This window comes from Ambystoma mexicanum, chromosome 12 (assembly GCF_040938575.1).
Source record: "Ambystoma mexicanum isolate Mex_15411 chromosome 12, UKY_AmexF1_1, whole genome shotgun sequence".
Lineage (NCBI taxonomy): Eukaryota > Metazoa > Chordata > Amphibia > Caudata > Ambystomatidae > Ambystoma > Ambystoma mexicanum.
The window spans coordinates 420,911,304-420,927,943 of NC_090936.1; the positions used below are offsets into that span (position 1 = coordinate 420,911,304).

At 43.8% G+C, this 16,640-nt stretch overlaps 1 protein-coding gene across 3 annotated transcripts in view; it reads left to right on the forward strand.

The window, feature by feature from the left end:
* DDX11 (DEAD/H-box helicase 11) overlaps window positions 1–16,640 on the forward strand; it is a 1,292,375-nt gene that overhangs the window by 282,981 nt on the left and 992,754 nt on the right. For all 3 annotated transcript variants that reach the window (XM_069628571.1, XM_069628573.1, XM_069628572.1), the window contains exon 5: window positions 7,342–7,496. In XM_069628571.1, coding sequence (XP_069484672.1) covers window positions 7,342–7,496 — 155 coding nt within the window. The remainder of the gene's footprint in view (window positions 1–7,341; window positions 7,497–16,640) is intronic.

Sequence of the window (16,640 nt, forward strand, 5' to 3'; positions counted from 1 at the left end):
TGTTAACAGGGGCATAGACTTTTGGTTTTCCCGACAGGGTCTGGGGAGGCCAGCTGCCCAACAAAAAAAGTCCCTTGTAACATATATGTTCTTACTTCGACGGTATGTGATGCACCCAAGAGAAGATGTCTCCACTCAAGAAAGGCATGTTTCATTGTCCAGAGTTATTTTTCAATCACAGAATAATTGGTTTCGTAGGGTTTGAGTTTCCTAGACAAATAAGCAACCAGGTGTTCCAGACTGTCATGCGCGGTCTGTATTAAGGCGGCCCCAACGGCAAACTCGGAAGCATCTGTTTCGAGGATAAAATGTTTTGTAGTATCCAGGTAACAGAGGATTGCAGCAGAAGTAAACAATTCATTAGTTCATGGAAGGCTGTTGTAGCTTCCTTCCCCCACAAAAATAGCTTCTTGCCTTCAATGTGTCCATGATGGATGCAGTAATGTGCAAAAAAATCGTGAGATAGGTTTGTGGTAAAAGTTTAAGAGGCCCAAGAAGCTTTGCAACGTTTTTCATTGTACGAGGTTCTGGCAGCCTTGTTATCGCAGTTATAGTTCTTGGATCCATAGAGACACCATCAGGAGACAGAACAATTCCCAAATAGGCAATAGTCGACTGGTGATAAGAATGCTTTTCTGGTTTAGGCAATAAGTGGTGGGAGCATAGACGGAACAGCACTTCCTGCACATGGTTGACATGGTCCATGTATCGGTGGAAGAACGCTGGGGCATTGGTTAGGCCTAAGGGCATTACTGTGTATTCGTAGTGTCCATAAGGGGTTAGAAGGCCGTCTTCCATTTGTTGCCCTTTCCGATTCGTAATTGGTGATAAGCTCCCCGCAGGTCCAATTTAGTGAACATTTGGGCATCTGAGAGAGCTTATAGAATGTGGTGTATTAAGGGCAGTGTTTCCTTGTCTTTTACAGTTATCTTATTCAGTCATTGGTAGTGAAGGCAAAAGCGTAGCTCAGTAGTGTCTTTCTTCAGTACAAAAAAGAGAGAGGCACCCACTGAGGAATTGAACTGAGTAATAAGACCATTCTTTAAATTGGTATCCAGATATTCTTTTAAGGCCCTTTTATCCGGTTCAGATAGTACGATGTATTGCTCACCAAGAGTGCACGGACAGTTATTTATCACCAGTACATTTGCAGAGCAGAGCAAATACTTTGAACGCAGGTAAATGGAACAATAACTCACAACCAGACACGCAGTTAGCGAAATAATGAGCACTTATATGGCTATTTATTCATAGTTAAGCATACATAAGCAACAAGTGATAACACAGAAATAAATAACAGAAAAGATAGTGAATTAAAGAGAATACATCACCATGGGCGTAACTGAATCCGTCATCTCGCCAGAAGCGGCTGGAAGACCCCAGTAACAGCCATGCCAAGAGCACAACAGCCCACAGGAAGGTCGGAAAAAGGCGTCCCCCCTCCGACTGAGGTCTTTGTGTTTTTCCCACCTGACCTTTCCAGAGCTCCGCATATATGCCCTCCTCAAAAAGGAGTGGCAATATCTCGAACCTTCTGGCATCAACGCTTGCGCATTTATGAGTGACCATTGGTTGCCGGCCGGGCCAACTGGCAGTAACCCCGAGGAGCAAAGCTTCCCTCTTCTAAAGCCCCACGGAAAACAATTCCATAACAAGACATCACAAAACCTTTTTTTTATATCTGGTACCAGCCGGCACCTGTGGTTTCTCGCTTTCCCAGCGCTGTGTCCTTGACTGAGGCCTGCATACCAGGCTCAGCAACGAATAATGTTGAAAGCATGTTTTTAGCAAGGCAAGTGCAGTTTTCACTGAGGCATGGAATAAATATCCATTATGGCTCTGAGTGCCCCCAGAATGCACTGCGCATCAGCGCCATGTTTTAGCTCAAGCATCACATACGAACATCCTGCAAAAAGGTACAGTGCATTCAGGTAATGTTTCAATGGCACAATTGAAGGATTAATGAGGTGGAAGAGACCTTTCTTTAATATCCATAAATATGTCCACAAAGTTGGGATGCTAAATAGGATCGGATTGTATGGTGGACAACATGGAAGGGTTCTGGTGAGACATCTGAGGGAGAGCATATATTCCACTTCCTTCGTTAGGTATACAATTCTGTACGCAGTATTCAGAACCCAAAGACAAGGTTTCATAGGCCCAGTTTATGCAACCACTTAGGTCTTCCTTACTCTGGATATTTGATAATTATGGGCACAAGAATCATCCATGTAAATCCCAGCCGCCCTGAATCAAGGCAGGAACAGTTGATATGATTTTGCTTCCCCACTCTAGTCTAAAGCTGAACTTGTGGTTCTGGAATCCTCAATGGAGGACGATGCAAGGTGATGTCTAGGCTGAGAACTCAAAATTCCTCCCGTACCATGGTACCATGGTTTCTCTTATAGTTGGGAGGTGGAGTTTCCCTAGTTCCTTTGGCGAGCTACTGGGCATTAGCGGACCAGATGACCATTAGAGCCACAATACATACACAGTCCAAGATCCCTACGGCATGCTCTTTCTTCCAGAGTAAGCGGTTCCCAGCCATTCCCAGTTGTATTTGTTACGGGGTGTCCAAATCGGTTTCAGTCACAGTACTGGTACAGTACAGGAAATGTGGAGAGTCGCACCTACTTCACCGCCTGGCAGCGCGTCTAGCTCTGCTGGTCGATATCGCATTCTACGCGTGTTGTCAGAAAGCTCTGATTTTGTATATATACTTGTGTGTTCTATTAATTTAACCACTGTTTTAAATATTTATTGATTAAAGATTCTTATTTTTTTACATACTTGTATTTCTTCCATCCCTTGTTATTAAACGCATCCGCTTTCTTTGTGTTTGTCCACGGCTGCAAATAGTGAATTTCCTCCTGACCTCTGTTTGTTTACTGATATATTGATTCCGGGATGGAGTCCGGACCACACATATATTCATACTGGTGCAACCCGGTTTTCCCAGTTCTTTCCTTCGATATTTATCATCAGCCATCTGTTCCGCACCAGGTGGCATTGGGACCTGGACCACTGCCGACCCAGTTTAAGGAACTAAAAGGGACAGCATCCTGTTTGAATCTAATCTGCTGATATCAGCCCATATAGGGGACTGATTGGACACAGTAGCAGCTGACTGGCAGCACATTAGTCCTCAGAGGATGTGAAACTGATATGTTGTTTTGCTTGAACTTATTTTAAAAAAACATAATACATGCGTACCCGCCAAGTTAGCTAATCACATCTAGAGATTAACATCATACATGAACTGGGGCCAAGCGCTGTGTGGCTAGTTTTAAAAGGCACACTGCGATTAAAGAATAGCCACGTTAAGATGGCGTGGTGCCGAAGAGATCTAACATTCCCATTCTACAACACTGAGTCACACGACACGGATGTGTGTGTGCTGGTTGCCAGAAACAAAAGCATTGCTTAGCAGCGTACATTCGCTCTACAGACATGTAGCCAAAACACCCCACACAGGCCTTTACGGGGGCCCTGCATTTGGTTTACCTGGTGTCCAATTCCACTTAGTTTACCCTGCGGCCCTCCACCCAATTCCCCCTTTACCATGCCCTCCACCAACACAACACCCCCCCGCACCCTCCTCCCGGCAATAAGACACTGGACACTGACTTTGTGGATGTACAAGGCCGCAGTTGCTTTATTAAGCAGGAGGTAGCTTACAGGTGCTCCGTTACTTGTTACTTGGTAATACAGCACCAGGTTATTCTGCTCTGTGCTGCACACCCTTACACTCCCCACTTGGTGGCGAGCAACATCTGTTAAGCGGAACTGGCGCCGTTACTGTTCCACTTTCACTTAGTATGAACTCGAACTTGATGGCGGGCAGGCTCCGTTTGTGCGGAGCTGACACTGCCAACTTTAACTTTTCCACTTTATTAACTTGTTAACTTGTACGTTGACCACTCCCCCTTTCGGGACTGGCTTTATTTGCAGCTGGTTCCACTTCTACTACTTTCCCAGGTGCAAGATCGGTAAACCATTTCACCCCGTAACCTGCCCCCCCACCTTCTCATTGCCCAGGTGTATGTGCTCTAAACTTTCCCTTCACCCCACCCCTTCCTAAACCCGGCCCCCAGGCCCCTATCTTATTCCTCGCCCCCCGGGGTCCTGCCGATCTCTCGCCTCCTCACCCCTCCCTCTCTAGGTGCCTAACCTCTGCCCCTTCCAACTGGTCTCAAGGCCTACTACTCGCTCCCTGTTGCTTGTGTGACTCACTCATTGTTGTTCCCCCCATTAGGTTTCCGTTTTCCTTCATTCCCCGTTGCACTTGTTCCCTCCCCTTCCCTTACGCCCGTTTACTCCTCCTCGTTCCCCTAGGGGTTGCCCCCCCACTCTCCTCCCCTTTTGCTCCCTCATGGTAACCAACCACTAGGTCTCTACCAACTCCCCAAGTTAATGCGCCACTTTCCGTACCTTTGGCCCCTTGCCCCTTATCTGGGCCAACTGGATTCCTGTGCGCCCTGTTATCTTGTGCCTGCCAGCCCCTACCGCCAGTTGGCTAGTCCACCGCCAGCCTTGATCCTTGCACCTATCCACCTCCCATTCCTTCCCACCACCCATACATACCCTCCCCCGTTCCCTGTTGCTTGCTGAGTTAAGTACTCCGCTGCCGTCAAACTCGGACACTGCCAGTCCCTTGTGGATTCCAGCAGGCCTACCAGCCTGGAGCACCATGTACCTCCACTGCGACAATCCAGCTGTAAGATTCAAACACAGATTAATACATTCAACAATTCTAACATTTTGTGCTTTTATAGTTCAGGCGGCTCTTTCTTTCTTCTGTGCAGTAGGAAAATTAGGCTGTTTTCCACTCTTTACTGTGCTTATAAGCACAACATGTGAGCTGGTCTACCTCACCCCCCTCCCCATACGCCCCTTCCTCACTTTGTTGTTCCCTCCCTCTTCCTGCCTCCCGGGACTGGTGCCAGCTAGACTGAGGAGGTCCTCCCCAACCCCCCTCTCCCCGCTGACCGCAGCCTGGTGCTCTTGTTGTAGGGGGATGGGGTACATAGGCCAGGGTGGTCTGGTCTGTGTAGTGGCTACTGTAGCGTGTGCTACATTCCTCGCTGCACTCGGCGCATCCCCTGGCTAAAGCTGCTGAGCGTACATGCTAGTAATTAGCTGACAACCTCTAGAGACTAACATAATGCCTGTACTGGGGCCAAGCGCTGTGCAGCTACTTTTAAGAGCCACAATGTGAATAAACAATAGCCAGTTAAAATGGCACGGTGCAGATGGGATCCAACATTCCCATGCTACCCCACGAGTCACGCGACCCGGACGTCCGTCGGCTGGTTGCCAGAAACAAAAGCGTTGCTTAGTAGCGCACATTTGCTCTACTGACACAAAAGCTGCTGAGCGTACAGACATGGGCGTAATTTTAGGGGGGGCGGGGGTGTCTGTCCCCCCCCAACTTTCATGGAACACTATTTTGTCCCCATTCATTTGAATTGGGCACCTTTTCTTCAGAGGTCATGTCCCCTCCCCCCTCCCCCCCCCCAACATCTTCAGCAAAGTTTCTCCACTGTGGGCGCCGGCGGTTGTACAGCTGAATGAACAGTAGACATTGCATTTTGCCACTGATTTGGGCTCGTGAACTAAGCCCTGACAAGTTTGTTGTTTTGGGCGCTATGCAGAAAAGCTGTTTTTCTGGACGCAGGTCCATTGCTATTGAGAGTAACCAGAGCACTTGCCTCTTGGCTGATAGGTGACATTTGAACGCACTGCGAGGTGCTCTAACAGTACCAGAAGCACTGATTTAGCCAGAAGCACTGATTTAGATTTGAAGACTGCAAGCATCCCTTGGTCTTTCACAGTAAACGTCCGATTGTATTTGGGGTTGGTGCCCGTCTCAGATTGTTTAATGATATAAAAAAAAACCGCAGATGCGACAATATGAAAATAATTGGAATCAAAGGAGTCGTTGCAGAAACTCAATGGTTGTTCACTGTCTCTTCACCAGGTTGCTCAATTATCGCCTGTTTGCTACCACTGAAGAAAGGAGATAGGCTCCTAGATAAATAATTATAGTGCTGTTGATGGTCCTGAAGAAAGTGAATACTCACATGTCACTGAAACTAGTTGACCTGTTATGTGTATATCCTTTTTGATTGATGTTCTAAGGATAACACTTTTTTCTCTTATCATTTTATAATACTTTTTTGGAATTTGTGTTTTTATGGGAATGGTCGCACGTGGCTATATTCCAGTAAATTAATACGTTTGGAGGACAAATCACATGGACGCACTCTTAAGGTTGGGTGGAATAACGAGAAAATCGCCTCTTAAATGCCAGATAGGTGGGTCCGATGACATCCCGCATAGTGTTCTGTACCAATGTTGTGTGTAGATATTTTTTAAAAGCCTGTACCAAGTAGGAAGTTGGCTTAAACAACGAGGTTGAGCTTAGTGGAGGGATATTTCTCCCTCTATCCCTGTTAGACAGTTGGTGCACCACCACTCCCTGGGGTTATTGTGGGTTCCCAGGGAGAGTTTAGTTCTTTTTATAGGGACAGTGATAGATTTACCATACGTTCTTGGATTCAGTCTTAGCAAAACATCGTTTGGTGCTCTTTTGGTTCACCCTTGTGTGCTATAAAATATGCGACTCTGGTGATTAAGACGTGAATTATATACGGAACAGGTTCCCTGTTTGTTTGTTGGTCAAGAACTTGAAACTTTTTCTTTGGAAGCATAGGCAACTTTTATGTTGGCCACCACCAATGCAACTTTGTTTAATTAGCAAAGGTGTTCTGAAACGACAGGGATTTGTAAAGGCTAGGTTTAAGACCTTTTATGCGTATTGCAACCAACCAGAGAATCTCACTATATTTCCCCATCCTCAACACTGTTTTTCAGATGTACTCGTTATTCTTTCTCTAGTTCCTGTAAGCATTTATCCATCCCAACTCTTGAACTTATTGCTTGATATGAAGTACAGTTAAACTCTGCTCTTGTGCCTCTCTTGTTCTCATTTCACGACATCACCACATTGTCTTGCAAGGATAGGTCAGGGGCAACCTGCTCGCCTTGAAAATAAGATGACGTGGAGCACCACAGGTACGATCCCGGGGTCTGCACTTAGAAACCTCTGGGTATTAAGCGCGTTATAAATAACCTATCATCATTGCCTTAGATTACATGCTTGGTTTGTTGGGAGCTACTCTGTCATTACCTTGGTGTTCTCTGTATATGAAGAGTAGCTTTCAAAAAGTGATGATGTTGGTTTGAGTGTTTGTCCTCTTGCTTGCTGTGTGCGGAATTCGTATCTGTTCCCCTAGCCTTTAGTGCTGTATGTTAATCTTCGTTTATTTTGTTTTTCAGAGGAATGAAGATGATGAGACTGAACGCCTCCTAAAGCTCAGTAAACAAATGTTGGCCTCAGATAGTTTAGAAACTTCTGATCCACTGGAACAAGGTGAAGAGGAGCTTATCCTGGCAGAGTATGAAAGTGATGAAGAAAAGAAGAAAGGACATGGGTAAGAGCTTTTCTAGAGGTTACCAGAATGAATTGCATATACTTGCTTTATTTACTGAATTGTCCCATGCAAATGGAAGAGTTGCAGAAAGAGGAACTTTGAGATTTGCTTTGGCATAATTATGACTAGCATTAGTGCAGATAGGCAATGCAGCAGGTTGCTGAGCCATATTCATTGGACTGTAATATGTATGCTTACTTTTTTACCTGCAGCACGTCTGGGGGGTATGGTGTTTTTTGTTGAATAAGCACACAGTGTTCATTGGTTAAAATGGTGTTTTAGGATTCGGATGTATTGCAACCCATTCCTGTGGATCTATTTGTTGTGAAGACTGATGACTTTGAAGATAGTTTGTGCTTTGATGAAAAGCCAGCAGTGGGATTTTATTGTTTGAAAGAACATTTTATTGAATGTTCAGTAAGTCACACCCTGGAAAAATAATACATTTGACAGATCATAATGAAATGCTGCCTGCCTCCCTTCCAGAGCCAACAACTCCTCTACACCCCTCTCTTCAGGAACGGGTGTGGAATATATTTAGTTTTAGCCAATCCACCTCATATTGTGCATCACTGGCAGGTGAAGCCCACACAACCTTACTGTCTCTGAGTGCTCAAATATATCCCTTCATATATTCTGTGAAAGGAGCCCAGTGTCTTTGCAATCTGCTCTGTACATTGTGACTGTTCATTTTTCTTTTATTATTCATTTCTTTAAAAAGTGCAACTCCCCCAGGAGCCTCAGTGTGCTAAGGATGTATAGAACAAGAACAAACAGGATCAGAAAAAAAGCAAAAAAGATAAGCTCCAACATCGCATCGCTGAGACACAGCAAACTAAGTGTCAAATAGATGGGTTTTTACAGCAACCTTAAAGTTGTCCAGATGAGGAATGGGATGCAAACGCGTGGCCGACTTCCACAGTGTTGGAGAGACGTAGTCAAACATAGTGTTGCAGGTGTCCTTTTAAAGTGACACGTCTCAAGACTGTCGTCATTATTAGAACGAAGTGTTCGGTGGAACAGTTGTCTCCGCTTAATGCATCGAGAGAGATAAATGGGCTAGCATCATGCAAGCACTTGTGAGTAAGAGCCAATATTTTGTAAGAAATGTGTGCCTTAACATGCAATCAATGAAGCGACCGCCTAGCCACATAACATGATCGCGGCGCGAAAGACCAAAAACGGCTTTCACAGCATCATTTTTGAATAACATGAAACTTAGCCAGGTTGGAATGTGACATACCAGCCAGTAGGCCATTACAGTAATCAATCTTAGAGACAGTAATGGCACAGGCCAGGATGGCACAGTTGTGGTTCGATAAATAGGGCCGAATCTGCCTAATAAGCTGCCTAATAAGTTTAAGAAAATAAGCACAGGAAGACCTAAGACAGTTAACGTGCTGATTCATAGTCAATTCAGCATCCAGAATTACTCCCAGCGTCTTAACCTTAGATGCTACAGGAATAGCACAGCTTCTTAAGGGGGCGCTCCTGTCCCTAAGATCAGTAATTTCGGGTTTAACATCATTGATTGCCAAGTTGTTCTGTGCCATCCAAGCCTGAATGACTGAATAGAAGTCATTAATGGCCCTATTATCTTCTTCATAAATACCCATCAATTGGAGGAGTATCTGTGTACCATCCACATAATTGGTGTATTTAACACCAAAACTGTCTAATAAATCAAACGGGATGAGTATAAACGTTGTACAAGGTGGGGGACAAATAAGAGCCTGAAGCACACTGCAAGTCAAGTTGATAGGGAGAGCAGAAGAGTTCCCGGCAAAAACTCTAGCTGATCTGTCAATTAAGAAGGACTTTACCCAAGAGGAAGTCGAGGGTGGAATAATTGGCCACCTCCATGAGACGCTCAACCAAAATAGAATGGTCAACCAGATCGAAAGCTTCCAAAAGATCCAACAGCATTAGCAGGGCAGTATTTCCATCATCAATAATACTATTGATGTTAGATTTAAGATCAATGGTGGTGGTCTCAGTGCCATGCTGTGCATGGAAGCCAGACTGCCTTTCATTAAGGATTCTATAGATTTCAAGATGGTGCTGTACCTGAAGGTATGCAACACGGTGCAAGGTTTTTAGAGAAATAAAATGGGACACAGACAATTGGACCATACTTCCCAGCCAAGTTAGGATCAAGAGATGCCTTTTTAAGTAAAGGCCTGATCCAAGATCCTCAAGACTACAGGGGCAAAAGAGGCATACAAAGAGGCATTAATGATCTTAGTAATGATAGGAACTAGGGAGTCAGCACAGTCCTAATCACAGAGGCATGTGTGAGGGGTCAGAAATTTGAGGCAGACACAAAGTTGTGCTGTTTTCAACATAGACATTTTAGTAACTCAAAAGGGTTGGATAAATGCCTTTCCATCCCTATCCTAATGAGAGTTTCCCTACTTAGGAAATTAAAGCTTAAGGCCAGTTTGAGTCTAGTCGTCAAAATGATATAAGCAGTCGTTGTGTACAAACTATAGCTGACCTTCACACTTAAACAAACAATCAAAAGGTACAAGGTAAATGTTCTGAATTTTACTTAATGAAAAGTGCATAGAAAAACATATATGAAAATTCAACAAATAATCCTTGGATCCAAGAGGGGTTCCCTTCCCCTGGATTTTTTCAGGTAGGATAACCTAAGTGTTCTCTAAAGTCTGAGGCTTTAAGAGTAGCTGGAAAGTCTTTCATAAATCACTTTCTTAAGTATGATAAACAGTGTTCTTTTGCAAACAATGATTCCTCAGAAATACCAGAAATTTATTTTGCCACAACACCAAGCAAAATTAGTTTTTTCAACTTTACTTAAGGATGACAAACCGTGGCTTTTCCCAAACAGCGATTCCTCTGAAATTGTAGAAATGTATTTTCCTATAACCCTGTTTGAAGGATAACAAAAGCAGTCTTTTCAGCATTAAAGAAGAGCAACGTTAATGGTATATTTTTCAGAACTACTTCAAAATTGACAGCATGGCAAAATGTCTCTTTGCCACAACTTTTCCAAAGATGTTTTACTGGTATACTCCCCTGCAATGAATGTGTCCTTTGACTCTTTAGATCTCCTGGTATACTCTCTTGCCAGACATATTTCAATGTGTCCCTTTCTTTCATGGGTTTTGTGGATTACCTGGTATACGCCCCTGCCGGGAATCCCCCTTTCTGGAATTTGCAGATGCCCTGGTGTACTCTACTGCCAGGTATCTTTCTCCAAAACGGATTCACTGCCTGATGTGCTTTGTTCACCAGGTCTTTGAACAATGTTCACTTTCTTCCCAGGTATAATAAAGTTACACTCCACTGCTTATACCTCTTTTACTTCAGGTAGCACTTGTTCCAACTTCCCCCACGTGTACAAACCTCCATGTATGAGATGTCAAAGTTCTTTCTATTAACCTCTTCATTAACATCTTTTGGCTTCTGGCAATGCTTGTTTCAAGTTTCCCCAAATACGCCTCTCATATAAGGAGATTTGTACAACTTTTGCCTCTCAATTTCTTCAATAATGTATCTTGGCTGGAGGCAATGCTTGTTCCAATTTCTCCCAAATGTATATCTCATATAAGGAGATTTGTACAATCCTTGCCTTTCCATTGTATTTGGTCGGTATTCAAATTGACTATTCAATTGTTTGTTAATTTGCAAACACATCCCAGGACCCCCAGCTTCTCTGGGCTGTCTCACCGGTCTGACGTGTGGTTGTTAATGTTAAAGGATATTTGTACCGCAACTATCACCACCGGAGTGGTCCCTTGGCGCTCTGGCAGATCTGAAATAAAAAAGGGGGTAGGTTAGGGCGTGTTAGTAGGACACAGTTTGAAGAGGAGCAAGGGAGCTGTGATGTGCTGTTCAGTTAACACCATTCACTCAGCTTTATGGTGTGGTATCCGGTCGGAGTCCGTCGTGTGCTGTTGTCCGAGGGTCTGTGTGGTGTGTTTGTTGCGGCGTGGTGAAGTGCATGCGGGTTGCTGTGGTTTAAGAGGTAGGTTTGTGTTTAGTTAGGGTTTGAGAGGTGTTTGAAGAGGCAGGGGTTTTAGTAGTTTTTAATAGGGTTGGTTATTAGCATTGTTGTCCGGAGAAACGCACAATCCTATTCTGCGTCTTTCGAGTTTTAGACAAAATTGTCTTCTTTACAGTGTTCTAGTTTCAGCATCATAAGGCTGTATCTCATCTCTCTGTCATTATGTTGAATCTTTCACAGATGGCTCTGAACTAAGAGAGACACGTGAATGTAACATTGATAACTGACCAGAGCCTAAATGAGATAGGACACTAGATCCATTTGCTACTCCTCATGTTTATTGAATAACGATTTGAGTAACCCGATAAGACAAATATCAATAGTTTGTGTAATTGATCAATTACAACTCACTGCCTCACTAGATATCAAGATCAAAAACGGTTGTAGAGAGGCCAACCCTTTTTAATACTGTTTTATGCAATTTATTGAACGGAAAGGACAAGCACACCTTTTGTAGGGTGAATAAAAAAAACCACAGGTACTTTACCAGTGATAAGCAATTCCCGCGTGAACTGCCTGTCCTATTCGTCACACACACACAGGATATACTTTCCCGACTGTGCTTTTATGGTTTTTATACAATCACCTCATTGTAGTAGTAGGGTGAGATTCTTTCTATCCACCTTTTAGGTAGACGTAACATCAGCGCTACCTCGACTGATTACACTACGGAGGGACAGAGTGTTCTTCCTACCAGGGTGAGTGAAAGGGAACACACAGACAGTGTAAATTGAAATAAGTAATACCTGTATTTTGTTTTGTGTGATATCGCGTTAGTTAATCTCTACATTTCCATTTTTTTCTTACTTGGGCCTGTAGCTACATCCCAGTCTGTGGTTGATGCAAACTGGTCCCCTTGGTTCTATCTACTTGCGAACTACGTCCATATCCATCGCTCTGTCTGAGTGGGTAAGGTTGATAGTTGTGCTTGTTTGTGTCAGGGTTGTTTGCTATTGTTCTGTCCTGATAGGGTTGTCGCTTGTGGTTGGTTCCACCGAGCATTGTCTCTCTTGTTCTTGTGGGAGTTTCCCCTTTGTCGGTTCTAGGTGTTGTCCGTGCCGTCATGGGTTCTGTCAGCCAGTTCTTTTGCATTTCCTGTTTTATTGTTTCACTTGTTTCCGTCTGGTTCTGAGGTGTTGAAGAGCCAGGTTTTTAGTAGTGTCCTAAATTTTAGGTGGTCTTTGGTGTTTTTTATTCCATTCGGGAGGTTGTTACAGGTTTTTGCCGCCAGGTGGGATAAAGAGGAGGCCCCTAGTTTTTTCCTGGTGTATGGCTTTGGTTTCAGGTGGATTTCATTGCTTGATCTGAGGAGTCTCTTTGGCTTGTAGGTTATTTTCTTTTGTAGGAATTCTGCTCCCTGTCCGCTGATTGCCCTGTGTGTTATCCACATTGTTTTGAACGTGATATGTTGTTTGATTGGAAACCAATGTAACATTTTTAGTCCCCGTGTGATGTGATCTCTTCTAGATAGGTTAAGGAGGAGTCTAGCTGCTGCGTTTTGGATACGTTGTAATTTCTTCAAGAGGTGTTCCGGCATCCCGAGGTAGAGGCTGTTTGCGTAGTCGATTCTTGACATAATGAGGGCGACGATTGTCAGTGTTTTGTGGGTGGACAGGAAAGGTATGATTTTTTGTTTTGTTGTTGAGTGAAGGAGGAAGAAGCATTTCTTAATGATTGCATTTACTTGTGGTTCTAAGGTTAGTGCGTTGTCCATTAGGACTCCCAGGTTTTTGACTACCTTTGATGGTGTGGGCGCGGTTCCCAGTTCTATCGGCGACGTTATGTAGGCGGTGTTCTCTTGGTTTTTGGATATAATCATGATTTCTGTCTTTCCTGGGTTGATTTCTAGGTTGTTGGCCAGTCATAGATTTCTTTTAGACATTCTCCTAGAGTTGAGTGATCTGCTTGTGTATCTTTGATTTTCTAGAGGATTTGAGTGTCGTCTGCATAGTCGTAGCACGTAAGGTTGTATTTGTTGAAAATCTTGTTTAGCAGAGTCTGCTAGATGCTGAAGTGCAGTGGTGATAGTGAGGATCCTTGTGGCACTCCACAGTTGTTAACTCGTGGAGTAGATTTGAAGGGTTTTATCCATGCAGTTTCTGTTCTGTTCACTAGGAATGATTTAATCCAGAGTAGTGCTATGTCCGTTATACCTATATCTTCTAGTCTGTTGATCAGGGTGTCATGGCTTACTGTGTCGAATGCTGCTGAGAGGTCGAGCAGAATCAGGGCTGAGGTTGTGTTTGAGTCAGCGTTTGTTTTTAGGTCGTCCCAGATGGATAGGAGTGCTGATTCTGTTCCTCTTGTGGGTCTGAAGCCGACTTGTGCTTGGTAAAGCAACTGTTGTTTTTCTATGTGTTCTTGGGTTAGTTTGTATACGTAGGTTTCTAGGAGTTTTGCCAGGTAGGGGATGTTTGAAATCGGTCTGTAGTTGGAGAGGTCTTCCTTGTAGCCACTTGTGTTCTTAAGAAGTAGTTTAATATAGAGTTGAAGGATCTTGGTACGGTGCCTGTTGTGAGCCACAGATTCAAGAGATTTCTGTAATATTCAGATGGCGTCCCTTTTGTGAGAATTGATTTGTACGTGTTTGGGGGTCAGGGATCCATGGGTGAGCCTGCTTTCTTGCTATGTTTTACCAGCTTGACGAATGTCTCCACTGATATTTGCGGGACGATTCGGAGTTTGTTCTCTGGCTCCTCGTCGGATCCAGTTGGTTGTGTGTTAGGATTGGTCGGTCTGTTTTGTATGATTTGTCAGATCTCGTTGATTTTGTTTTTGAAATGGTCTTCTAGGTTGTTGCATAGTTTCTGTGAAGGTAATGGAGTGTTATTACAACCTGCTGGGTTTCTCATTTCATTTATGATGTTGAACATTTCTTTTTGTGTGTTGGTGGCTTTAGTGACTCTGTCATCATAATGCCTTTTCTTTGCCTTTTGAATTTCCTTGTTGTACGATCTGATTTGTCTCTGGAACTGAGTTTTCTTATCTTGGTCATATTCTTTCCTCCATTCTAGTTCCAGCTTCTTGTTGTTCTTTTTCATGGTGCTTAGGAGGATAGGATTCTCTCGGGAGGGTAGCTCAGGGTCAACATGTGTACCTTGGAAGCAAGATGACATAGAGCAACACAGGTTCGATCCCTGGGTCCGCGCTTAGAAACCGCTGGGTATTAAGCGCGTTATACATAACTTATTATATCATAGCATAGTAGTGGGGTGAACCATTTTGCCATTGCTCTTTTTCTTGAGGGGATAAACAGTTTTTCCGGGGAGATGTTTTCGATTGTATCAGCAATCCATTTATGTAGTAGTCTATTTTTCTGTCTAGGTCTGCCTTCTCCAGTTCGGTCGTGGATGGTTTTGTCAGCTCCAGTTGTTCTATTGTTCTATTAGTTTGCTTGCTTTGACGGTTTTCCAGTTTTTTTGTGGTGGTTGGGAATTTGAGGGGTTGGTTGGTAGCTTTAGTCGGTAGTGTGATCACAAATGGAATGATGAGATGGCCGCTCCAAAGTATTTGTATGGGTGGTCCGGTGGTAAGTTTTTTCTTGGTGAAGATTGCATCAAGTGTGTGCCCTGCCGAGTGTGTTGCTCCTTTGACCAGTTGTTGTAGTTTCATGGTTGTTAGTTGCCCGATTAGTGAGCTTTGTAAGTTGGCGTGTTTTTCTTCGAACCATATATTATTGAAGTTCCCCACGATTATCGGGTGCTCATGTTGGATGGCTATGTTGGTGATGGCTTCTATGAAGTTGTCGACGAAGGTTGCATCGTATGTCGGTGGTCTGTAAACCAGTATGAATTTAATGTTTGTGTTTGGATTCGCTGATAGGTGTATGACCATGGATTCGCAGTTCATGATTTTTAGAGGTTCATCTGTCTTAATTTGCAGGTGTTCTTTGAATGCTATTGCGAGGCCTCCTCCTTTCTTTCCTTTCCTGTTTAACTGTAGGCATTTGAAGTTAGTGGGGAGGCAGCTTTGAAGTGTGATTTTGTAATTGTCATCCAGCCATGTTTTTGTGATGAATAGGATGTTGAGGCCGTTGTCGCGCAGCAGGTCGAAGATCTCTGTTGAGTGTTTTGACATTGATCTTGCGTTGATTAGGTTGCAGTGGATTTTTATGGTATAATTTGATTTGTGCTATATTATCAGTGTTGTCTTGTTACTTGTGTTTTGGTTTTCTTCCATGTAGATCTCTGGTTGTGGTGTTCGTACAGTTGTGTTTGTATCGTCGTCAAATAGCTCTTCTAGGTTAAATCTTAGGTTTTTGTTATTATCAGGTTCCTCTTCTAAATGCGGTGGCTGTTGAAGGGTGGGTCCTCCTTGTTTTGGGGATGTATGGTATTAGGGTGTCCATCGTGTTCTTGTTCCCTCTAGCTTTGTCCATTCTTCTGCATGGTTGTGTTTGGTTGTCAGTCTTTCTAAATTCGTTCGTTGGGTAGGTTTGTTCCGGTGAATTGTTGTTTGCGAGGTATGGTGTTAGATATAGGGATTTTTCTCTTTTGTCGGTGCTAGTTCTGTTTTCGTTCTTGTCAATGGGGGGTTGTTCCGTAGTTGTGGATTTCTGGTGGCGTTCAGTTGGGTTTGCTCTCTCTGCCCTTTGTCTTTCTCGTGGTCCTATTAGTTTTCTTGGCATTTTGTGTAATTTGGCGGTCGGTTGTGGGGTCGGTGTCGGAGTGTTTCTCCCTTTTGGTTTTTGTTTGTGTTGTCATGGTTACGTTCCTTGTAAGTTGGAAGGTTTTATATTTCCTTTGGGTTTCCCTCTGGGTTGAGGTTGCGGTTGCAGGGGCGGTAGCCCACGTGCTGTCCTTTTTCTGGTTGGCTCGGTTTTTGTTATGATTGTATGGTTGTATGTGTTTTTTCTGATTGGTTTTGTTTGGTTCTTTGCTTCCTTGCGCGTATGATTGTGGGTGTGGTGTTGTCGTCGTGCAGGGTCAGTCTTTCGTGCTTAGTCCGGCTGTCTCATTGGGTTTGGTCTGGGTGAGGTGGGTTTGTACAATACAGGCTTGAGGGCTGTCTGGTGGTGTGATTTGCTAAATAACGTGTGTCTGGTTCAATATGTGGCTAACGTCAGACAGACTGTGTAGTTGGTGGCTGTGGGGAAGGTGTAGTTTGGGTTATAT